This window comes from Littorina saxatilis, linkage group LG9 (assembly GCF_037325665.1).
Source record: "Littorina saxatilis isolate snail1 linkage group LG9, US_GU_Lsax_2.0, whole genome shotgun sequence".
In the NCBI taxonomy this organism is placed as follows: domain Eukaryota; kingdom Metazoa; phylum Mollusca; class Gastropoda; order Littorinimorpha; family Littorinidae; genus Littorina; species Littorina saxatilis.
Window position 1 is genome coordinate 32562082 of NC_090253.1, and position 25244 is coordinate 32587325.

The 25244-nt window shown below is 41.1% G+C and overlaps 1 protein-coding gene across 1 annotated transcript in view; it reads left to right on the forward strand.

Annotated features, from left to right (window-relative positions):
• LOC138977058 (lissencephaly-1 homolog) overlaps nucleotides 1-19150 on the forward strand; it is a 34266-nt gene extending 15116 nt beyond the window's left edge. The window contains exons 3-13 of the mRNA XM_070349970.1: nucleotides 5857-5935; nucleotides 7770-7844; nucleotides 8714-8920; nucleotides 9718-9814; nucleotides 10086-10157; nucleotides 10546-10648; nucleotides 10886-10982; nucleotides 12631-12762; nucleotides 13339-13437; nucleotides 13926-14082; nucleotides 14316-19150. Coding sequence (XP_070206071.1) covers nucleotides 5857-5935; nucleotides 7770-7844; nucleotides 8714-8920; nucleotides 9718-9814; nucleotides 10086-10157; nucleotides 10546-10648; nucleotides 10886-10982; nucleotides 12631-12762; nucleotides 13339-13437; nucleotides 13926-14082; nucleotides 14316-14389 — 1192 coding nt within the window. The 3' untranslated portion in view covers nucleotides 14390-19150. The remainder of the gene's footprint in view (nucleotides 1-5856; nucleotides 5936-7769; nucleotides 7845-8713; nucleotides 8921-9717; nucleotides 9815-10085; nucleotides 10158-10545; nucleotides 10649-10885; nucleotides 10983-12630; nucleotides 12763-13338; nucleotides 13438-13925; nucleotides 14083-14315) is intronic.
• The last annotated feature ends 6094 nt before the right edge of the window (nucleotides 19151-25244 follow it).

Consider the following 25244-nt stretch of genomic DNA (forward strand, 5'->3'; position numbering starts at 1 on the left):
AACTGGACAGGGAAAAGTCACTGCCTGAAGCATTCAATAAAGCCAGAAAAAAAGAAATTACGACATGCAGGGTTTCAAATCATACTTTGGCAAAGTATCTGCACAAGCATGTGTGGCCTCTGTGAGTATGTTCGTGGCTGCTTTCATGGGGTGCCTGTACCCTCAGGAATTTGAGGATTTCTTTTATCTCTCTTTTTCTGACACCGTTGATTTAACGTCATTTTTACAGGACAGGTTTTTTTTCCTTTCATTTGTAAGTTGTAGTAGTTTGACCTTATTGTTTTAGTACAAGTAGAGCTCGTTCACCAGTAGCAAAGACTCACTCAGTCCGTCAGTGTGTCTGAGTGTGTGTGATAGGGTGGGTGGGGGGGGGGACCTCTCCCGTGACCGGCCACCTGCAATGTACGGACAGGTTTGCACTGGCCCTTGGGTGTCCGTTCATGAGAGGGACTGCTGTAGCAGTAAAACTAGTGTGATACATAAGTAATGCTAATCAATTTATCCACTTGACTATATTCACAACAGGGATTTATCACTCTTCTTTGCATGTTTTTATGCCTACGTATTTTCAAATACTCGGGAACACATGTAACCAAAATACAACATGTGCCCGTACAATACCGCTTCTTTTATGAAAACATTGCTTCGGCCATGTTGATTTTAATCAACCAATTTTCTTGTAGATATTATGCAGCTGGTATAGTTGATCTGTGAACTGTTCACGTGTGAGAGAGAGAGAAGGGGGAGTGTCACTAGTTCGCGCAAATAATGATGTCAGACATGGTAGAGAGAAATTGAGATAGACGAGAGTTGAGTCTGAGCAGAGGAATCTGTGTCTGTTTGATGCAACGGCCAGTATGCGAACTCGCGGCAGCACAGGTGCAAACGGGGAGTTTTTAGCAGCTCCGCCCCTCTCCTTCCAGATGTGCTCTGACACCTTATTATTTCCGGGCTCTTGTTTCTGATGGTCTCTTTGTGAATGAAGTGGAGATTTGAGAGGAACCTTTGAACACAAAAAGGAAAAGCAGCTGTTAGTCTTAGTTACACTTTTAGGCTTAGTTACGGGGTAAGGCGAGAGAGGTTTGACTGGATGCATGAATAATTAAATAAATGAGTAAATAGATCAATTGATTTTTGAATGAATAAATCAAGTACAAGGCAGCGGAGAATTGATCCATTTGGTACCCTGAACACTTCATTTTTCTCCCGCCATTGTTTCCACAGCCATTCCGTAAATTCAGAAAAGTAGCTGAACTCCTTTTTTCAAGGTACACCTCACTTCAGTCGTGACACGCCGTCCTACGTCTAACCCCCCAGCGTTGCGTGAAAGGAATTTACTTTTATGTGCAGACTTGACAGGGTCCCAGTAGAATAAAGGTGACAGTTTAAAGCTTCCGATTTATGAAAGGGCAAGAAGTTGGTATGTGAAGAGGTAATGGGGGCGACGGGGATGTAGAAAGGTCTCCTGCTGATAAACTAGACTCGGATTATCAACACTTGAAAGAATTGAAGTTATAAGTTTCTCTGTGCCCCACAGGATATCGCTGTGACATGGTCATAATACTCCCAGTGGGCACGCACGGGATGGGTTTTGGGGGCAGTTGCTACATTCATAGAAATACAGTGTGTGTGTGTGTGTTTAAATTACTTTGAACACCGTCATGGTGATGGTCCGATATCGGATTAGTCCTTGTTTGCGTGCTGTTGAGCCTCAAGAGTAATTCTTTTCCTGTCAACAGAGATCAAAGTGATTGAAGAAGGAAATTGTATATATAATTTTGTCTAACACGTAGGTCCCCGAAAGACCAAGATGGGGGGGGGGGGGGGGGGGCTGAAGAAAGAAGAAGGGAAAACAAAGTGACGGGACTGAGGTAGGAAGTAGAAAAACAACGAAAGGCTGAAGACGAATGACCTTTCACTAATTGTGGCTATCTCCGGGCAGCCGCAGAGTGTCCCTTGGGTGTCACTAAGAAACGGGGAGGGAGAAGAATGTGTGACATTGAGGAGCTCCCTGCCATTATAGCCCCGTCTTCTACCTGCGCCTGTTTTGCCTGGCTAGTCGAACTCAATTATTATCATTACTTATGCGCCGAAGGTTCGCCCGCCGTCAACAACGAAGCACTGTCAATTATTTTGTTCCGTTAGTTCAAGTCTACCGTTTTCTATTTTCTCCAATCATGTTGTCAAATAAAGGCTTGTAGTTGTACTGTTGGTAGTCTAGGTTGACTGTCACTTACTAAATGTCTTTGAGAAACCCGATAATCATAATGGGATGTTGATTTCTAATTTAGTAATATTTTACAAAATACAAAGTTGTAGTTTTGTCTGAAAAACCTCGGGGCTTAGCCTCCAGTGTAGACATTTTATTTCTGGCTGCTGATCTATTACTGTCCATGCAACTCGTTTTGTAAGCTCCCTCTCAGTTTGCTACGTCCGCTGCATAATTCATTGTTTATGAACTGTGGCATTAAGATGGAAATGGAAATGATGTGAAGATACAACGTGAATCCGACTGTCGTGCTACAGGTCTGACGGGACTCCTAGGAAGGCGCATCCTGTCTGCCCACTATTTCTCACATAATGTTATGCTAAGTACATCTATGCTTGCGTCACCACAGGCACGTCAAATATGTAGTTATTCTTGTTCTGTATTTTAAACGTCATAACTCATAACTCATAACATTTTATTGATCCAACAAAGGAAATTAAATTGGTCATCAGCACATATAGGTCATTAATTAATAAATGGTTATTATCTGTTTTTGCTAGTCGTGTAAAACACACACACACGCATACACTCAAATGCACACACACACACACACACACACACACACACACACACACACACACGCATGCATACAACAAAACACACATAATTATGCGCATGCGCTCTTTCTCCCTGTCTCCCTCTCTCTCTCTCTCTCTGTTGTCCTTGCTTTTAGTCAGTGTGTGTTGTTGGTATTCCTTTGTAGCAAGGATCTTTTGAATTTGACAAAAAGACCTGCAGAGCACCACTGGCCGAATAATTTGGCTTTGAAAGCTTGGTGCGATATTGTCCCTTTGCAAGGAGAAATCATAGTGAGTGCTGTGGATGAATATATTGGAAATTGATTCCAGCAGGATCCCTGGAGGTGTGGGATTGAAGGGTGTTGGGGGGAGGGGGGGGGGGGTTGTTGGGGTGTGTGTGTTTGTTGGGTGGGGGGGGGGGGGTGCTCCTCCTCGTGGAGTAAAGCCGGATGAGGGTGAAAAAATGTGTTCCAGCAGAAATGAAGTGTGTTGCCAGAACATGTGGGAGTGTCGAGTTTGTGAAGGTGAACTGGTTCATGATGATGAATACAGTTGTTGTCAGGATATGAATGATAGGGTCTTCTCTTGTTACTTTGATTACTTTTGTATCTGTTGGGGTGTTATATTGTCAGTGATGGATTGGTTTTATGGGAATGTACCTTTATGTACTTTGAAGGAGGATTTTGCCTTCCCTCAGTATGCATACACTTTAGCTGTTGCTTGTTTATTCTGTATGTAATATATACATGGTTAAAAACAAAGAAGCATTTGAAACAGTATCTGCTATTAAAGACGTATGTATTATTGCGGGTAAAGATGAACACACACACACACACACCTACACAAACACACACACACACATTAAGTTTTATGCGCTTGTAAACTGTACAGGTTTGTTTCCACATAAGTTTTCTCAGCTTTTGAGGCCAAATACCCACATGTTGTCATGTGTACTGTAGGCGGTGATTACACCTGCAACATGTGTGTGATTATTGTCTGGTATAGTAATCTCCATGCATATTAATTTTACACATATTTCTTGCTGGAGTAGGTGGATGAGTGAAGCAATGAAGCATGAAATATTGATAGAATCATGATATCGTACGCCACAGCACTGGGGGTGGCCTATTGAATGGGTGTGTGTGATTCATGGCTCTGCTTGCTTAGGCCAAAAAGAAAAAAAACGGTAACCCGACCGACCCTATTTTTAAGCGCCGACCCTAAAGTTTTTTTTTGCTTTTCGCACACAAAAAACAAAAAAAACAACAAAAACAAGAGGCGAAGCCTTCAAGGCTCACGTAAGAAATAGACAAACAGTAACACAAACTCAATCACTCCGTCACACATACACACCCACACACACAGTAAGCTTAGGTGACGACTGTGCAAGAAAGAGAGACACTAGATCTAGATCTGTCTGTGACTGTGTCTGCATGTTGCCTACTTACAGGGACACGACTGCCAAATAGTCTCGGCCCGCTCAAAATAACAATGACCGAGACCACACACACCACGCGAGAGAGAAAGACTACAGGGAGGCATGCCGTCATGATGCATTAATTGACGTCAAACACTTTTGACCGTGACGTAATCTTATGCGAGCTTTATCTATAGTCTTGGATAACCACTCACACAGACTCGGAAATGTTAAAGTTTCTACCACAGACATACACACACACGCACACACGCACGCACAGACAGACAAAGTTACGATCGCATAGGCTACACTTACGTGAGCCAAAAAACGGGAGGTAATCGGTCGATGAGACTTCACAATCGAAGAGACTTACCTCCCGTTTCCGTCGTCACGCAAAAAAAACATGGCGGCCAATGACGTCGGGAATCCCTCTGAAGGGTCTGTGGCAAGATTTCCTCTTGCAGTTATTCTAGGAAAATGTGACAAGAAAGTCATAGCAACATTTTCTGCCAATCTCACCGTTTTTTGATGGTCAGCGACCTCGTAAGCTCCTTCAACATCAAAACATTAGACTATGTTTTCAAACCAATGAGCAGAGCATCAGTTTAATTGAAGTTCAACTGGACGACAATGGCAAGCAAGCCTTCACCCAGAGAACGTTTGGAAAACAATACATTTTAGTTTTAATTTCAAACTGGAATATTTTGACTCTCTCTCTCTCTCTCTCTCTCTCTCTCTCTCTCTCTCTCTCTCTCTCTCTCTCTCTCACACACACACACACACACACACACACACACACACACACACACACACACACACACACACACACACACACACACACACTCGCTCAGTCTGACATCCACACAGAAAAAACAAAAAACAAATATGAAGTCAAGTATACTTTATTTAGTTTCAATATATCTAGGTCAAAAACATGTGCTAAATAATTGTAAGTAAACTAAGGAAGCGTTTAAAAAAACAAAAAACATGTAAAAAGACGTTAACAAAACGTTAAAAAAATGTTTAAAAAAATGTTAAACAAATTAAAAAAAATTTAAAAAAACGACCGATTGACCCTATTTTTTTCGGCGATGTTACCGGAAACAGACATATTTTTTCTTTTTGGCCTTACATGGGAAGTCTGTACGATGCATTGTCATAGGATTCATGGTGCAAATTGTTCAATTTTTTAAATTTTATTTAGTTGTTTTCCTTGAAGTTGAAGCTCTTTGATCTTCAGCTTACTGTTGTTTTATTTTTCATTCTGAACAGCATGGCGTGCATTCAACAGTTATATACAGTATAATCTTAATAATAAAATTAGCTTTGAACTTCACCATTGTAATTTGTGGGCTGGACTTTCGTTGTTGCTTTGTAGCATAGAAGCGGCAGTGGAGTGGCGTGTGCTGTTAACACTGTGACAGTGAAGTTGTTACCATTCTAACTGTGGGTAAAGTTGTTACCATTCTAACTGTGGGTGAAGTTGTTACCATTCTAACTGTGGGTGAAGTTGTTACCATTCTAACTGTGGGTAAAGTTGTTACCATTCTAACTGTGGGTGAAGTTGTTACCATTCTAACTGTGGGTGACGTTACCATTCTAACTGTGGGGGTTGTTACCATTCTAACTGTGGGTGATGTGTATGCTTTCAGAAACAAGGCCATCTCAGACTACCTGGGCGCCAATGGCTTCCACACAGCTCAGGAGCACTTCCAGAAGGAAGCCTCTCTGGTCAGTTTGTCTTCATGTACATTGTTCTCACCGGTCTGTCTGTTGATCACTGGGCGTCTGGTTTGGGTCCCTTTTTACATTTAGTCAAAACATGTTTTAACATAGACAGGGAATCAAGACGAGGGTGGTGGTGTATCAGGGTTCGACACTAGTGGGGGCGGGGGGCGGAACGCCCCAGAGTTTTGTGTTCCGCCCCAAACATTGCCGAAGCTTGGGGCCCACTCCGCCCCAGGATAAATTCCAACAATGACAAACCGAAAATTCTAATGCCAGAGCCAATCACTAAAAATCGCCAGTCAAAGTCGCCACTGAAATTTGCGTTACGATCAATGCCGCAGTCAAGAAAAATACAAACATTAAAATCGTCGAAGGACAATGCCACAAGGGAAATAACTCCCAGATTGCGCTCTTTAGCGTGAGAGATAAGTATCGCCTTCAAATGCCAAACGCAAAATGTGGCGACACATCCCTGGTGTAAAAAGACATGGAAATGAAGATGAAGAACAGGGTGGAGAGAAACGAAAAAAGGAAACCGATGCAGCCAAAAGCGCGAAGCGCTGTCGTAATTTCAATGTCAAATGGTTGAAAGAATTTCCGTGGCTTCAGTACGATGAAGAAAAACAGACAATGCATTGCCGCACGTGAATACTGAGAGTGGACCCCAGATTTTTGTTTTCCGCCCCAGCAATTTCCATCTCTGGGGCCAGTGTTAGTTAGTGTCGACCCCTGTGTATGTATGTATGTATGTGTGTGTGTGTATAAAGTGATTCCGAGAAAATTATTGCACCGATCATCATGAAACTTCACATGAGAGTTCCTGGGTAAGATATCCCCAGAGGTTTTTTTCCATTTTTTTAATAGATGCCTTTTATGATGTCATATGTGGCTTTTTGTGAAAGTTGAGGCAGCACCGGGTCACACCTTCATTTTTCAACTAAATTGATTGAAATTTTGGTCAAGCAATCTTCAACAAAGATGGGATTGCATTTCAGCTCGGAAGCTTAACAATTAGTTAATTAGTTGGTTCATTAAAGTTGTCATTAAAATCGAACTTTCAGAAGCAGATTAGAAAATGATTGCATCTTCTCCTGAATTCAACAATATATAGATATATCATGTTTACTCTAAAAATGTGCTCAGAATGAAAGGAAATAGGTTCAGTAAGTACTACGGTCGCATGCTTCGCGGAGACGACCGTGACCCGTCTCGGTCTTCGGGTATGGTCAGCCGAGACTATCTAAATGTAGTCTCGGCGATGACTGGTTTGTCGTGTTGATCTTTTAGTTTGATACCGACTGACTAAATGTTTTTATATCTCTTCACGCTACTTGTTTGTATGTGCTATTGTTGTGATTTATTTATGTTAATCAGTGTCTGAAGGTTGTGTGTTTGTGCTCTCCTTTTATAGTTTACTGCTGCCAATGAAATTAATACAGGCAGAAATGTTGATCAATGTTTTGTATGTTGTGCTTTCAATAAGGGAAAGGCTGAAAGGAAAGGAGGTGTGTGTGTGTGTGTGCATGCCTGTGTGTGTGCGTGTATGTGTGTGTGATAGAGTTTTAAATGCTCTGCTTCTTAAGCCAACGAGAAGAAGAAGAAGAATGATCTGCTTCAAAGAAAAGAGTTGCAGAATAGGAAGCAAATTGTATCATTTGAAATCCCTTGTTCATGACTTTGCTCAATTTGCTTAGCGCGCTGTGTTTGCACTTTAAATGTTTACCTGTTGAAAACGTTTGCTCAGCTTCTTTCTTTTTGTGATTTATTCCAAAATTTGAGTGCATATGTCTTTGTGTTTAAAACTTTAGCTTAAACTCAGCTGCTTTTTTATTTGCAGTCTGGTGAAATGGAAAAGAAGTACAGTGGCTTACTTGAAAAGAAATGGACGTCTGTCATTCGACTTCAAAAAAGGGTGAGTGCCATCTATTCACTTTCTGATTAGAAGCTACAAGAGGGGGAACAAATTTGTTGTCTTTTGCACCATAACATTAATTGAACATTCTTATTTTTCTACCAGAGACATGACTTGCTTATTTGGGTTTAACGACCTCTAATACCACTTGGCTTTTATTGGTACAGTTGTTGGTAATACGCTGAGGATAGGGTATGATATTTTGACTTGACCGATCTACTGACACATCTGAGAGTGACGTATGTACTAACAGTGACACACCTGAGAGTGACCTGTGTCTACTGACACACCTGAGAGTGACCTATCTAGTCTTGTGGTCATTTCCACTGACACACCTGAGAGTGACCTATCTAGTCTTGTGATCATTTCCACTGACACACCTGAGAGTGACCTATCTAGTCTTGTGGTCATTTCCACTGACACACCTGAGAGTGACCTATCTAGTCTTGTGGTCATTTCTACTGACACACCTGAGAGTGACTTATCTAGTCTTGTGGTTATTTCCACTGACACACCTGAGAGTGACTTATCTAGTCTTGTGGTTATTTCCACTGACACACCTGAGAGTGACTTATCTAGTCTTGTGGTTATTTCCACTGACACACCTGAGAGTGACTTATCTAGTCTTGTGGTTATTTCCACTGACACACCTGAGAGTGACTTATCTAGTCTTGTGGTCATTTCCACTGACACACCTGAGAGTGACCTATCTAGTCTTGTGGTCATTTCCACTGACACACCTGAGAGTGACCTATCTAGTCTTGTGGTCATTTCCACTGACACACCTGAGAGTGACCTATCTAGGCTTGTCGTCATTTCCACCGACACACCTGAGAGTGACCTATCTGGTCTTGTGGTCATTTCCACAGGTGATGGACCTGGAGGCCAAACTGGCGGAGGCGGAAAAAGAGGTCAACTCAGGGGCACCCACCCGCGACCGCCGCTCCCCTTCCGAATGGATCCCCCGTCCTCCCGAGCGCTACACGCTGAGCGGCCATCGCAGCCCCATCACCAAGGTGGTCATACACCCCGTCTTCGCCCTCATGGTCTCGGCCAGCGAAGACGCTACCATCAAGGTGGGTTACTGCTCACATCAGATTATATGTTTTTGTAAGACGAAAAGAATAAATTAATAGAAAATGGTCACCTGGGCTGATGAGTGATTTGCACGAGAAAGTTGCCAACTAGGAGGAAGCCGGCCGTGGGGTGGGATTGGTTGAAATTGAGGTTTGTTTGTGAATTCAACACTCGGTTAGTAACTTTCTTGTGCACATTAGTCCTGGTCTGGACAAGCAGTCAAAGTATTGTGTGGTAATATGGTTTAGCTTTAACTTGATATGTAAAATCCTTCTTTTTCACGGTGGGAGATTAAAGGAGATGAGTGATTATTGGGATAGGGGTATACAGGGGTCAAATGTTTCTTTCATTTTTTGTTGAGCTCTCAAGCTTATAGGTGTAGGAGGCTATAATTTTTGTGCAGGATTTATTTTATATCTTGTTATATCTTCTTTTCTGTGAACAGGTTTTTTTAATAGGATACACTCTTATCTTAAAACTGTCTATAATTAGTCTTTATATTGTATTGAAAGGCTGCATACTTATGTTGAAGATTCTTCTTCTTCTTCTTCTTCTTCTTCTTCTGTGTTCCCACGTGTGTGGAAGATGATTGTACATGTATTTGTAGACTAGGTTTGTGGGTTGTTCAGCAGTTGCTGTCTACGGGACTTTTTTTTCATTCAATGGGTTTTTTGTTGTTGCTTTTTGTTGTTGAAAAAAAATAAAGTGTTTTTGTTGTCCCTAATTCTGAGTTCCATTGCTCTTGTCTGATCACGAAATTCTAGTTGAAATGCCTCAAGTCTCTTGTTGTTTGAAGGTGTGGGACTATGAAACTGGTGACTACGAGAGGACACTGAAGGGGCACACAGATTCCGTGCAGGATATTGCCTTTGACAACACTGGCAAATTACTGGGTGAGAAGGCTATATCTCTTATTTTCCACATTTAGTACTGATAACAAAATGAGTCTGGGAGCACACAGTTCTTTTCAGCTAGATTTGCCAAGTTAAACTCATCGATTGTTGGACAGTTGTTGCAGGTGTAGTGTTACCCACAAGTCAGTTGTCATATTTCAAATGTTTCAGTCTTCCATACCTTAAATCTTTGATAAAAATGCTTTGAGATCTCTTTGTAGTTTGCCATGGTATAAGTGTGGGTTGTAAAAGAGTGTTGCTGTGCTTGCAGCCTCCTGTTCGGCCGACATGACGCTCAAGTTGTGGGACTTCCAGGGCTTTGAGTGCCTCAAAACCATGTATGGTGAGTCTGCCTGCTACCTTTCACTTACTGATCAATGCTTGGCCATATCTTGGCATTATCTGTTTTGAAGTATTAAGGGTGGTTGGAGCTGGAAATCGGCCTTTGGTTCATGCACATTTAAAATGATTTTATGTTGAGGTGGTTGGTTGTTAAAATAGGCCACTAAATTTGTTTACGGTCAACCAGACCATTGTTAACTGTCCTGATGATTTTGAAAATGTCTTCTACTTGTTGTGTGCCCGTTGCCTGAGTCGTTCCTTATTGATCCATATCTAGCCTCTGTTTAGTGGTGGTTGGAAGAAGGCTGTGATGTTGATCAGAAAACTGTTTATTTGGAATTCGAAACGAATGAAGTTTGATGATTGAGTTCTTGTGATGTGTTTTTCAGGTCATGACCACAATGTATCCAGCATCACTTTCATGCCCAACGGAGATTTCATCGTTTCGTCGTCTCGAGACAAAACCATCAAAATGTGGGAAGTAGCTACAGGGTGAGTGCAAAAAAACCGCTCAGAAATGGACAGTATCAAAATTTAGATAGTGATTTGTAAATTAGATCTTAGTTTTGGTATGCCTTATTCGATTTATAAGCATAGCAAGGAACTACGTTTTCCAAGTAAAATAAAAAGATATATACATCATTGATTGACTTTCACAGGACAATATCTCTCTTCACTGCCCTGATGGTGAAGAGCAGTGTTGTTGACATGATGTGTTACTGGTTTCAGCTACTGTGTAAAGACGTACAGTGGTCACAGGGAGTGGGTGCGCATGGTGAGAGTCAACCAGGACGGCTCTCTACTGGCCAGCTGCTCCAATGATCAGGTAAACCCTTATGTGTCTGTCTATGTCTCTCTCTCTCTTATTGTGCGAATCTGGCAATCTCATGTACATTATATTTGTCAAAAAGTATCCAAGAATTTGTTTCTGCTATCAAAGTTAAAGCAATACGTTGATATCGCAACACTAAAACTATTTTATCATGCCCACATCTTATCCCATATTAATTACGCATCAACTCTTTGGGATGGCGTCTCTGATATTCACATGAAAAAGTTAAACTCTCTACATCGTCGGGCAGCTAAAATCATGTTAAATGGTCCACAATTATCAGCTGATTTGAAGTTAAAGAATCTAAACTACCTGCCGCTAGTTAAACAGTTACAGTTTAATAAGACTGTAATGATGTATAATTTATAAAGTATATCATGGCGAAGTGCCCTTCTATATTCAGGACCTATTTCACAGAGTCACCGAAAGGTACGGGTCTATCAATTTTCTACCACCAATACCCAGGATTGATTTGTTCAAAACTAGTCAAGCCTTCTCTGGCGCTATGGTGTGGAACTCCATTCCGTCTGTAATAAGATCATTAACCTCACTAAAGAGTTTTAAACAAGCTCTGCATAATCATTTTATGTCTACCTAGATGGCTATACTAGTTTTAACACGTGCAAGTAGCTGTCAACAATTGGCAAAGCTTTATGAATTACACAAATATGTTCTTTATTATATGTATTATGTGGAATTTATGTTGCGATTTTCCATCAACATCATCATCATCATCATCATCATCATCACTTGATCATCATCATCATCATCATCATCATCATCATCATCAACAACAACATCTTCATCATTTACACCATATAATCATTATTAGCATTAGTGTAAACGTTGGTATCGTGTGAATTTTACCGTCGATCACTTTACATGTGTAACCTCAATTAACATGTTTAATGTTTCGCTTTCGATTTGTATGTTGCTTACTTTGTCATTTTGTTGTTTATGTTTATTTGCTTATTTGCTTACAAGTTGTCGATTGTTTGCTGATTCGTTCGTTTACTTTGTTTATTTGTCATGTTGCTTTACTTGTTTATCATTTATTAGACATTTGTATTAGAAGTAAGGACCGGTTGTAAGAAAAGGCGTCGCCTTAAACCTCTATCCTTGAAAAATAAAGTTCCATCATCATCATCATCTCTCTCTCTCTCTTTATTACATGTGTATTATGTGGAATTTATGGTTTACTTGTTTATCATTTATTAGACATTTGTATTAGAAGTAAGGACCGGTTGTAAGAAAAGGCGTCGCCTTAAACCTCTATCCTTGAAAAATAAAGTTCCATCATCATCATCATCATCTCCCTCTCTCCCTCTCCCTCTCTCTCTCTCTCTCTCTCTCTCTCTCTCTCTCTCTCTCTCTCTCTCTCTCTCTCTCTCTCTCTCTCTCTCTCTCTCTCTCTCTCTCTCTCTCTCTGTGAATTAAGACACTGATTGGCTGTACAATGATTGATTATGCACTGGTAGTTGAAAAAAATAGGTTTCTTTGAATATGCTTGTGGTAATGCAAACATTGGCATCCTTGGGACCTACACAAGAGTTAGAAAAGTATCAACTTGTGTGAAACATGGTCCATTTCTCTTTGGGAAACCTAAGAATGTATTCCACCTGACTATTTGATGGTGTTGCAGACGTTGCGTGTGTGGGTGGTGTCGACCAAGGAGTGCAAGATGGAGCTGCGGGAACACGAGCATGTGGTGGAGTGTCTGGCCTGGGCCCCTGAGGCCGCCGCGCCCGCCATCACTGAGGCCTCCAACATGGACGTGAGTTGAACCTGCCTCATGCTCTGTTGTTCTTCTTGTGGGGGCAGGTTTGTGGAATGGGGGAAGGAGTGTGTGTGTGTGTGTGTGTGTGTGTGTGTGTGTGTGTGTGTGTGTGTGTGTGTGTGTGTGTGTGTGTGTGTGTGTGTGTGTGTGTGTGTGTAAGGGAGACTATCTTTGAGAATGAGTAGCCCTAAAGAACAGTGACAGTAAGAAGACAGCGCAAAGACTAGTAAAAGAACTGGTATGATTATTATAAAACTAGAAGAAAACAAGATTCTATGCATTTATTGTACTTGTATACATTTTAGAATAAGCATTAGATTGTGGGTAAAATTTGGTGTTGATTGCATTTTAGAGTCGGATCAAATTGTTTATCCATAATACTTTGACCGACTGACCTGAGCTTCACATAGTTGTTTTTTTCACTTGAGCTTCAAGGAGCTTTATTTCCCTTGAGCTTCAAGCAGCTTTATTTCACTTGAATATGTTGAAACTTACAAACAGGTAAATGTTAATATTTCTGTGTTTTTTCCCCGATACTGTTGCTCGAACTGAAATGTGTTCCCTCTTCCACAGTCAAAGGTGAAGATCCCAGGTCCTTTCCTGGCATCAGGATCCCGTGACAAGACCATCAAGTTCTGGGACGTGGGAACAGGGCTCTGTCTCTTCACTCTGGTCAGTGCTCACACTTCTTACTGTCTTTCCTTCGGTTCTTGGTGCCTTTAGCAAATGGACAAAAAAGAATCCTAGTTTTCTTGGCAGTTTGCTTAGAAGTAGACCCATTTGTAAAAAGAGCTTGGATTTAAAAGCGTTTGCAATAGTTCCAAGACAACTTGAAGACAGTTCTTCAAAGGGAAAATTGTTTGCTTGCTGGTTACATGGGAAAGATGAAATCCTGTGACATTTGTCATTGTTTCTCTGTGTCAACGACAAGTGGTAATTGTGTGTTAATGAGTCCTGTCTTTACGAGATTTTAACTTTGTTATCCACATCTCAGAGGCGGACAAAAATTCAAGAAACTGCCAACATTTCTTTGTGTTCTTTTTATCTTTATCTTCAATGTGTCTTCATTTTACATAGTCAGATCTACCCAGCAGCGTTTAAATTAAAAACAAACAAACATATGCACTCAATCCTAATGAAGGTTAAAATGATGTGTGCAGATTGGTCACGACAACTGGGTGCGAGGACTTGTGTTCCATGTAGGAGGCAAGTACCTCCTGTCGGCTTCTGACGACAAGACTTTGCGAATCTGGGATATAGCCAACAAGCGCAACCACAAAACTCTACAGGCGCACAACCATTTTGTTACTTCTTTGGGTAAGTAATGCATTCACTATACTGCAATTAGGGGCTTCTGTTCATTTTTTTAGATTTTCTGTTCGGTCTGTAAATTTACCTCCGGTTAAGACTCCTTTTTATGAACTGATTTTCTGATTTTTGGAGGTCTTATTTGGGGGGGGGTTCCCACTGTATTCGTAGTATGAATGGTACATGACATGAAGGGTTGTACCTGAAATGAGAAACTTGAATCTTACCATTTGTTGTTGCAGACATGCACAAGAGCTCACCCTACGTGGTGACGGGAAGCGTGGACCAGACAGTCAAAGTATGGGAGTGTCGCTAACCATAGCCACCGCTAGTGACACCGTGCAAGGGCCACAACCCTCTCTCCTTGCTGTGCAAGGGGAGACCATGTTGATCCCCCCTTGTAGCGACGGGCTGAGGCAATTTATCTGTGTAGGCTGGGAGGAGCCAGCCGGACAGAGGGCAACCATTGGTAGAGACTGGAATCAACTGGCCGGGGTTGTAGTCTCTCTTCTTTTCTCCGTGGAGTGGCGGAGATTTGTGAAAAGACTTTTGAACAACTTGGAGATGTTCAGTATACTGTAGGAGTATACTCTAGATGGATTTCGTTTTCCTCTTTTAACTCAGATCTGTCTTGTGTGTGAAACGCTAGTTGTCCTTTTTCATGTATGTCTTTTGTTTGTCCTGTCTGCACATCTTTCCTTTTCTTCTCCCTCCGTCTTTTTTCCTTCTGATTCAGAAATATATGTGATGATTGCCATATTATACTTTGATGTTTGTAACAAGTGAAATCATAACCAAGTGTCTACATTATGGTAGTTGTAGTTCTTTGTTCTTATACATATGTGTATGTTCACAGACCTTTAACAACCCAGACACAGATAAGAGTTGACTTTTTTCAGGTCTTCATGGATTCTTAATGTATATAAAAGTTGGTAGCCATTTTCAAGTTCACCTGGCGTGTCACTGCTAAATTAAGAGAAGGGAGTGATACTATCTGTGCATTGATGTAAAAAACAAACAATGGATACACAGACCTGTTTTTGCATCAAGTTTAGGTGTGGGATTGTTGGTTTTTATGTAGAAGACACTAACATTTTTGCTTACTCAAAACATGTTGCTGTATTCCTTTTTGAACTTCATATATGAATAACCACATGTATTTTCCATAATATTCACTTTGGAGTGAACGGATCTTTGTACTTGTAGCCAAGGGTAAACATTGTATAATTATATAATGGGTAAAACAAACAGAAGGGGAAACATCATTTCTGTGCATAAGATCATTATGAACCATGCTCTTTGTGAAACCGTTCTTCCTTGTATCTTAGGTGTGCTAAGTCTTTGCCATTTAGTTCTGTGGAATTTTATGTCGTTACTGTGAGCTGAGGAGAAATTGTGATATTCTCATCATATGCATAAAACAAGGGAAAGACCATATTTTTGTCATAAGTTTTAAAAGAAACAAAAAAGGACAAAAAGAAATGAATTCAGACAGGGATCACATCACTTGATTCACAATCAAAAGATGATAACCTTGTTGTGGTGAATGTACATGCTTTGCTCTTCTCACCTGTTTGAGCGTGAGGCTTCACTCAATGTGTTTGGTTTTGTTATTGATGGTTTGTACTGTTACCCTCTAGATAGATTCTTGGTACTGTTTCTGCTTCGCCAGATTCAGGTTTTATTTGAAGTACCAAAGACACCTGCACTTGTGAAAACTTGATATATGGTCTATCACATTTCTGTGTGATTTTTATAACACATGTACAACTAGGTGCGCACACACACACACACACACACACACACACACACACACACACACACACACTCACACACACACACACACACACACACACACACACACACACACACACTTCCCCCACGCACACACACATACCGCCACACACTCACACACATTTTTCTCATTCAGTGTTATTTTCCATGTCTTTCTCCTACACATCTTCTTTCCCCTCATATTCTCAGATTTGCTAGTTGTAGAGAGATTTGTACATTGTACGCCAGTCATCGTTATCCTAAACTTGTGTCTGACTGAATGTTTGCCTGCACCATAGTTCTGTAGCTTTTTGTTCTTAATATGTATGCCGTTTAATTTATTTGTGTCTTCTGCTCAGAGAGGCTCATACCCAGTGATAATGTGTATTATGACTCAGTTTAGAAACCCAGGCTGACAGTTTGGGTTTATCTCACTTACCAACACAAGCTATTGTCAGTTCTTTGGTATTTTTGTTTTTGAGAAAAACTTGAGCTGGTTTGAATTTTTGGTCAAGAGAAATGCAAACGAGTTCTGTTTTTTTGCCCTGATGATAAACAATCTTTCTCATTCAGGACTCCTGAATTAACACTACATACTTTGACTGTTTTGTGATTTACGCATTTGTCCCGAGTCAGTTGTTAGAAAGTCAAAGACACACACAGAAACACATTTGTTTTTGTAAGTTACGTTTTTGTCTTTAAATCTGAACATACAAAGTCCATGGTTAAGACATTATTGGTGATTTGTGTTGTTGTTGTTAATGTAAGATGTACATAGAAATAGTCCCTACTGTACTCACTGACTGGTTGTTTTAGCCTGCCATCTTTGCCAGTGTGTTTTGTTGGACACAACAATACCATAATGTCACAGCTGTGTGTCGTAAGAATTTCACTCTGCTTTAATCTGCTGACTGCCTGCACGAACATCTGTTTGCCTCCTGTCGCCTTATAGTAATGGAATAATTCTTCAAGGAGGATTCAGACATTACCACTTCCATATCCACATTGACCTGTTCTGGTTCAACAAAGTTTAATGACCCGGTCCTTTAAGTTGCTGTTTCAACTTAGTTGAGCGATTTCCCCCCCCATTTCCTGGTGTTTGTGTCCCAGATTTGGTCAAGAGCTGTTTTTACAAGTGAGGTTTTCCCTGTCATGGTTTGAAGCCTTGCCCCAGGAGGTTAGGATGAGTGATTGGGTCAGCTGTTTTGTACTTATCCCATCATGGTTGTACTAGCTTTCCGCATTCATTCTCAGCATGACAGGGAAAGGTGTAACTGATTACAACTTGGTGATTACATTTTGCATGAGTTTTAGACAACAAGGATGCCTGCTTGTGTGAGCAGCTCTTGGAGTTAGCATTCCAGAAAGTCTGTACAACACAATGTGAAAAGCAGCATTACTTCCTGTCGTGTGTTGCCATGATTGAAACTAAGATGCATCAGCCCACCATAATATTTTGCCCTTTGATCAGAGAGCGTTGCTTTCTCCATCTGCGTGCTATTAATAGTGAGAGTGCGGTCGCTCTCCACCACTCATGTTCCCTCTCTCAGTTGGAAGCTTGGATTTCTGCCTGGGTTATTGTGTGGTAGTTTGACCTCAGAAAATTGATGTGAACTTATTTGTTTACTTGCTTGCTAACCTGAGAGCAGGACTAAATTGTATACTGCTTTACCCATGCTTCGTCAAAATTTGACATGTGATATTTTGTGTTTGTCACTGCATGTGTTCTGGGTTTTGATTTATGTCGAGCTAGTAAATTGTTCAATATTTGTTTTATGAATGCGTTGGTTACAGTTGTCTTTTTTAGTGACACTGTCTGAAGTAAGAAAACGTTAGATAATGAGGATTTTGTCCAGCTGGCTGTTTGTTGTACGTACATGTTGACAATTGAAGTCTTGCTTTGACATTCGTTCTCAGTAAAATTTGCAAAGAAAGAGCAGTTAGTTTTCGGTGAGATCTGACAAACGAGGAGCCCAAGACAAGGGGAGGGAATTGTGACTTTTAGACCAGACCCAACGTAGGAGGGGAGGGGGGTGGTTGAGTAGGAAAAGATTTCACCCTGGGTGTAGGAACATGCTTTGTCTTTGTCCGCGGTAACAGCTTGAAGTGGTGAGACTCCTAATGGCATTACATGTAGTAGTGGTTTAGAACTGTACATTATGTGGACAGTACATGTTGCTGTTTCAGCACGTGTGCTTTCTGTCATCGTTGTGAATTGTGTTTACAAAAAACAAGTTGTGCTCAGAACACAAAACACTATTGTTGGCTCAGTTGTGTGACGTACCATTGAAGAGAACCGAAAATAATTCCATTCATTGCCTGCAGTCTTGTCAGGATTCCATAAATTGGAGGTTACAGTTGCATGGCTTGACTTCTAACATCTCACGTTTGATGTTTCAGATGAATTATATTGAGCCTTAGCATGTGTGAAATGTGAAGATCTTTTCCATTGTAGGAAATCCAGTTTTAACCTGAGAAGTTTGATTACTGGGACATGTGTAAACTACCAGGCAGATGTAAACCGCAAGGCAATGATCAGATGACTTGAAGAGAGAGGCAAGCTTCAAGTGATTCGTTGTGCCACCACTAGTTATCAAATCTGTCTCAATATTGATATTATGTTCACTGATTTTCTGTGCTAAGTCTTTTTTTGTGCATCTTCTGCTCAGAATATGTTTCACTTTCAGTTTCCAGTCCAGACATTTTGGAGCAAGAGAGAGAAATTCAGCTTTCGAATATTCTTTGTAATTATTTCGCTTGGTTTTCTCTTTTGATATGCTCCACCGGCCGCCTCTGTTTCTCTCACTGACCTCTGTTTTCAGTGGAACTCAGTCCTTACTGAGATGCTGTTTCTATGTGTGTAACAAGAACAGTTCAACACAGATGATCAAACCTCAAGCACAAAGAAATACAAGTGGTATTTGCTTGCTTGATACAGAACAGAACACTGAATCTGATGCTTCTCTTGAAACAAGTGTTTCAGAGAAGGGTTAAGCTTGGTACAAGTGTTATTAAGCCACATATTCCCTTAGACAGTCGAGCAAACGTAGCTCTGTATGATCTCTGCCGACTTACGAAATAAAATACTGAACATTGTTTTTACAATTATTGTACATGTATATGTATGCTTTGTACAGTTTATTAGCACACACAGGGCCCCACGAAGTGTTGTAGTCTGCAGTCTGTGACACGAGTCAATGTGCTGCTCCTTAATATTATTATCTTGATTCGTTTATATCATATTTTGTTTCATGTCTGTTGCCTGCATCGCTGATAGTCTTGGTGAATAAACTGTCAAATAAGTTGAAGGTGTTTGTGTGTGTGTGTGTGTGAACTTGTTCATATGCTATGGTGTGTCTGTGTGTGTATCAAATTAGTTGAAACCTCTGTGTGTGTGTGTTTGTATGCTATGGTGTGGGCGTGTATGCCTGCATCTTGAAATCACACCTGCTTGTTGACAGTTTAAATCTACATCAACAGCGAGACAAAGAAAGACAAAATCTTGATTTTTCACTATCTTGGCTATAACTCACAAATGACAGATGCATTCACCTTGAAATCATTGAATTTAACTTAAAATTTATACAAAGTGAAAGAAATATGATCATCGTCAGTCTGATGCAGTGCTGTGGCTTAAGAGAAGTTGCCTCCCTTGACTCGGTAACTTGTCATATTGAATACGATTGCATACATGTGTAAAATATCTGTACGTGGGTAACCGAAACATAAGCGAAGGTGAACATTGAAAATTCACATCAGTAAGCAATCAATGGAAGAAATACGTTGTAAGGAGGTCCTAAAACTAGTAAAAGTATTGTCAGTCAACTCTGTGCGTCTGTCAGGTTTCCGAAGTGGTCGGCCTTGTTCCCCCAGGGCTTGGCTAAAGGCACACTCCTTCCCCAGCACAAACAGACACTCACAGATACATGCGTGCGCTCGCGTACAGAGAAGAAACGACAAATACGTGCATGTGTCTCTGTGTGTGTGTGAACGAGAGAGAGAGGGTAAGAAAATCCACTATCATGCGAATACCATTTTTACATTTGGTCTAGGTTTTTACATTTTTTACAGACAGACAGACAAACAGACATGAAATTTTATGTTAATTCTTCCAGATAATAAACCCAGAATTTTTGTTTGATATAACATTCTTTGACTCAATGCGGACTATGAAATTGCATTTCAGCTCGGAAAAAACCCTAACTAGGCCTAATTAGTTCGTTCGTCAGATTTTAGTCTCAATTCTGACGAACGAAGAATGTTATATAAAACAAAAATTCTGGGTTTATTATCTGGAAGAATTAACATAAAATTTCATGTCTGTTTGTCTGTCTGTCTGTCTGTCTGTAAAAAATTCCATTTCAAACGGCAGAAATTGCTAACAGATTTTAAAATGACTGCATTGAGTTCTGTACCATCTCCTGAATCCAAAAACATATACCTAGGTTGTGTTTGCATTGAAAAAAAGTTCATAAATCAAGAAAATCAGCACTTGTTTGCAATTAGGTTCACTTGGCTTGTGTCACAGAGACAGCCATGACAACGCTTCCTCGGGCGCGGGGCATTGGTGGGGCATATGATTTAATAGTCTCGATGAGAGAAACAAAAATGCCGTGCGTTTAGTTTCATTCTGTGAGTTCCATAAATTGACTGAATGTATTCATTCAGCATTACGCGACTTGTTATTTGTGTGATTGAAAGTCTTTTTCCCGGACTGAAACGTTACAGCGATCCTTCTCTTCCCCAAGGTCAAGGTCAGCCACACACACATGTCCTTGGCGTTGTGCTGGCGAAGACACACTTCTCAAAGAACAAATCCCGGTCTTGACAGAGACATAGTGGCTTTGATGACACGATTTGAAGTCAAAAGGGATGAGATTGTGACATGTCGACATGTCACTTTTCCATTGACCGACATACCAAGCTCGCTGCCACTTTGACGTCACACAGTCATCTATCCTTTGCGGATTATGACTTTATTCAGTTATTCTGCAGAAAAGACAAATGCTGGAGAAAACCCGTTCTTTTCTGCAGCATTTCCTGCATAATGTCATCTTTCTCCGAACGGCAGCGTTTTTTTTCTGCAGCAAAACATTTTACTGCACAGTAAAATTGAAAAAGAATGCTGCAGTAAAACGGTGCTGTTGTTTTACTGCAGAAAACCTGTTTACATTTTTTCTGCAGCATTTTGTACTGGCTCTTGGTGGATTATGACATTATTCAGTTATTCTGGAGAAAAACAGAAATGCCGGAGAAAAACTGTCTTTTCTGCAGCATTTCTGCATAATGTCATCTTTCGCCGAAGCAACGTTTTTTTTACTGCAGTAAAACAGTTTTTCTGAAGCATAATGTTTACTTGGATTCTGCAGCATTATTGCGATTAACTTTTTCTTCAGAATAGTCTGTGACAGTTTTTATGGAGAAAAACGAACTACCTTGTAAAGTAGCGTTTGTATTCGACGCCCCCTGGGATAGTATAATAGTTTGTTCCGCAGTGTACCAATCAGAAGGCGTACGTGTAGCATAAGGGCATTATATTCAACTTCACAATGGCGGCCGAACGTGAACAATTTCTGAAGCAAATCGAACACGAAGTGGACTACTGCGTTCGTCTGGGAAAATGTGACAATGTTGCTGACCTCAGGTGCCATTGTTTAATTTGAAACTTTGAACTTCCGGCGGAAAGGAAGTCAGACAGACAAAATACATTCGTGTCACGCAAAACTATTGGTAATTCTGGATGAGTCCATCTCTCAACAGAGGGGGGCTCGCGTGCTCCAACATTATAATGAGCCAGTACAAAATGCTGCAGAAAAAGTGTAAACAGGTTTTCTGCAGTAAAACAACAGCACCGTTTTACTGCAGCATTCTTGATTTCAATTTTACTGCAGTAAAATGTTTTGCTCCAGAAAAACCCGTTGCTTCGGCGAAAGATGACATTGTCACGGTTTTAGTGACATGGATTGAGAAAGGAACACTCTGTGGGGTGCCTTTCTCGAATTGCAACGAAAAGCGCCTGTGCTTTTGGCGACGGGCTGGTTTCTGCTGACCGAGCTTGGCACGGGGATTCGTTTCTGCACGCCTGGCTGGCATGCCGCAAGGGACGACATTGTGTACAGGGGTTCCACGTGCGTGATTTTGCTGTCTGGACAAAATCAACTGGGAACTGAGCTTTTTTTCTTTATTTGGTGTTTGGGAACTGAGCTGTACGTGTGACAATAGTGATTGGTCGCTAGAGTCACGTGATGTTTTTCAAGGTGTTTTGAGGATGACTTGAAACGACACACTTGAGCATTGAGCAGCTAGAGAGAAGTGTTGGTGTCTTTTTTCTAAGAGTTTGATGGTATTCAACACGGGACATTAGATCATTGTATGTCAACGTGCCGTTCTGCTTGTACAGTAGGGCTTTTAGGAACGTCAAGAAGGGACCACTTTTCGCTGTTTACATGTTGCTGACGACGAGGTTGTCAGGTTGTTTCTTGGCTGAGCGGGGGGAAAATTCTCACGCATGAAGTAAATTCAGCACGAGAGGGAGTGTGGCAGGAAATTCGTCGACGGACGATAGCCATACAAAGGAAGCGGATTCGCTTAAAGGAGAGCTACTTACATTATGCTGTTGAGGTAATAAATCGTTATTTAACGGTGTTGACGAGTCTATGTTTGTGGAATGAAATACTCTCTGTTGTTCTTTCCAGGTTAGCGCATAATTTGCTCTTTGTGACGCTAAAATAATGATCTGTATAATTATGGTAATTGCAGATATGGAGAGAAGGAAGGAAAATAGCTGATTTGTTGTTTTAAAAGTTCGTTTGTGCAGGCCACGTGCTCTATGAAATATGCAAAGGTGACATGTTTGAAGGTGGAGGGTGAAGGGTTGCGTGGAATGTTTAGTGCACCGATGCTTTTTGTTGCAGCCTACTCAGCGGTAACCGGAACATCTTTATCTGGTATCTACTACCTACATAACCTGGTGTCGCGGAGCTGTATGCTGTAACCTGGTGTCGCGGAGCTGTATGCTGTAACCTGGTGTCGCGGTGCTGTATGCTGTTGCTGGGATAACCGGTGAGGCCGTCACCGTCTGCAGGGGTCTTCCGGCAGGCAGTGACGTCACCTACACGACCACCCGTTGTCTTCAGCAGCAGAGTGAGGCGCCTGATTTTCCCACGATTCCCTGCTTCGTTCCACTCCGGCCGGCACTCCAATCAACAAAGCAGGTGTGGGGAAGGACTATTTACGGGTCGCCCACTCCGTAACTAAAAGCTAAGTGTACCGTGCCATTGCGCCCTTTTACCACCAAGTCATCTTTTACTATTTGTGATTATATTTGAGTGGTGACGACGTGGGTTGTGACAACTGCATTTAACCAGCGCTTTTTACAGACAGCTATCTTTCCTGTCTTTACACGAGATCAGCGTGTTATTATCATTTTCTAAACTTTAACTGGCATTTTTGTCAATGACCCCTTTTTTACGTTTTGAACGTAAAAACATCTTTTGGCCGGGAGTGAAGTCTCGAGGGAAGTGGCGAGATAGTATAAACAGGCGTCTGAAACTTATACTTTTGTTGATTCTAAACAGGCGTCTGAAACTTATACTTTTGTTGATTCTATCTATTTGTATGACTGCGAGAGTGGATCGTGGTGTGGTTAGTTAGTTAGCAGTAACTAACGTTCATAATCACCTTCTGTGATCTACTGAAACGTGACAGACATTATGCAGAAATGCTGCAGAAAAGAGTTTTTCTCCAGCATTTCTGTTTTTCTGCAGAATAACTGAATAATGCCAAAATGCTGAAGAAAAAGTGTAAACAGTTTTTCTCCAGTAAAACAACATCACCGTTTTACTGCAGCATTCTTGACTTCAATTTTACTGCAGTAAAACTGTTTTACTGCAGAAAAAAACGTTGCTCTCGCGAAAGATGACATTATGACCACGGCTCCCCACATATGCTCTTCAGTCCTAGAGGGTCACGGGACCCCCTCAGCGGCACTTTACAGGGGTCCCAAAACCAGGAGGACTTCACAAAAGAGTTATTTGTCATAGTTGGCTATATATCGTAAATTCACGTGGGTACAGACTGATTCTGCAGATAATGTTCTCGTCTTCAAAGTCAGTCGAAACAAGTGTACGTTCTAATTCATTCTGTATGGAAAATAGCAGACGATTACATCAGTACCAACGCTATGCTATATAACCGTTAACGCAAATTTAGTGTTCCCGGGACCCGCTCTTTTCAAGTTTAGTGCGTCGCGGGACCCCCTCCAAGAATTTCTAGAACGTTTTCGGTTTGTTGTGCGTGTAGGTGTAGTATTAGTAGGACGCAGGGACGCTCAGTTTGGGGACCCCTGATTGACACGGGATGGTCACGTGGTTGGGGTGGCGGGAGTCCTACTTAGCTACTCAAGTGTATCACACACTTGAATTGCATATCTGGAAAAAACACATTTTTTGTTAGTCGCCTGCTTGTTGGTTTGCTTCTTTTTTCTCGACTAGGTTATGGAAAACAATACATATTTCCTTCTTAAAGACAATGGACGCAGACAAGGAAAACTGACAAGTCATGAAACACATGTGCAGCCTGAGTGACACTGCAGTATGCATTGTTGTCACTTGCCTTCGAAACTTGAGAAGAAAAACAAAGCCACGTACACTCTTTCCCCTCAACATTCTTTTTCTGGAATTAACAGGAAACATATTTTTCTGTAGTTCAAAGAACGTATCCTCGTATGCTCCCACATGCGTATGTGTTTGTATATAGGGTGTGAGGCTAGCGTCAGTTTGGTCCAAGGGGAAATTTGTGTCCCCACCCTGAAAACGACTCTTTCATTCCAGATCTTTCTTGCTTGCAGTTCCCACCAGAGGCCACGAACTATAAACAGACAAACGGACAGACTGTTTCCCCAAGAATCTGTCTTTATTGCCTTTGGATGCTAAATCGGAATAACAATATTACACAACAGAAAACCCCAACAACTTGACTTTGTATGTATCATATGTTTGAACCTATTTTAATTGTGCAAATTTTACGAAGACATTGGGAGGTTTGTATACACAGCCTCTGTTGACATTGCTTTGTACCGTTCAGGGAGCGACACTGAATGAACCACTTCACTTGCGTCTTACTTACAGTACAATAAATAACCAATATTATTACCAAGACTTCCAATGTTAAACACGACAGAAAGGGGTTTCTGAAACGGCCACTGTCCCCCAAAAAACACCCACACACAAACACCCCCCCCAAAAAAAAAACCCACCTCACACAAACAACAAACAAACAAACAAACAAACCAACTATTCAACCCGCTTCTACATTCGATGTCCCTTCTAATGTCTTTCAGACGAACTGACATTTTCTGACCAATCCTATCGGTAATTCCTACCCCAGACATGTTTGAC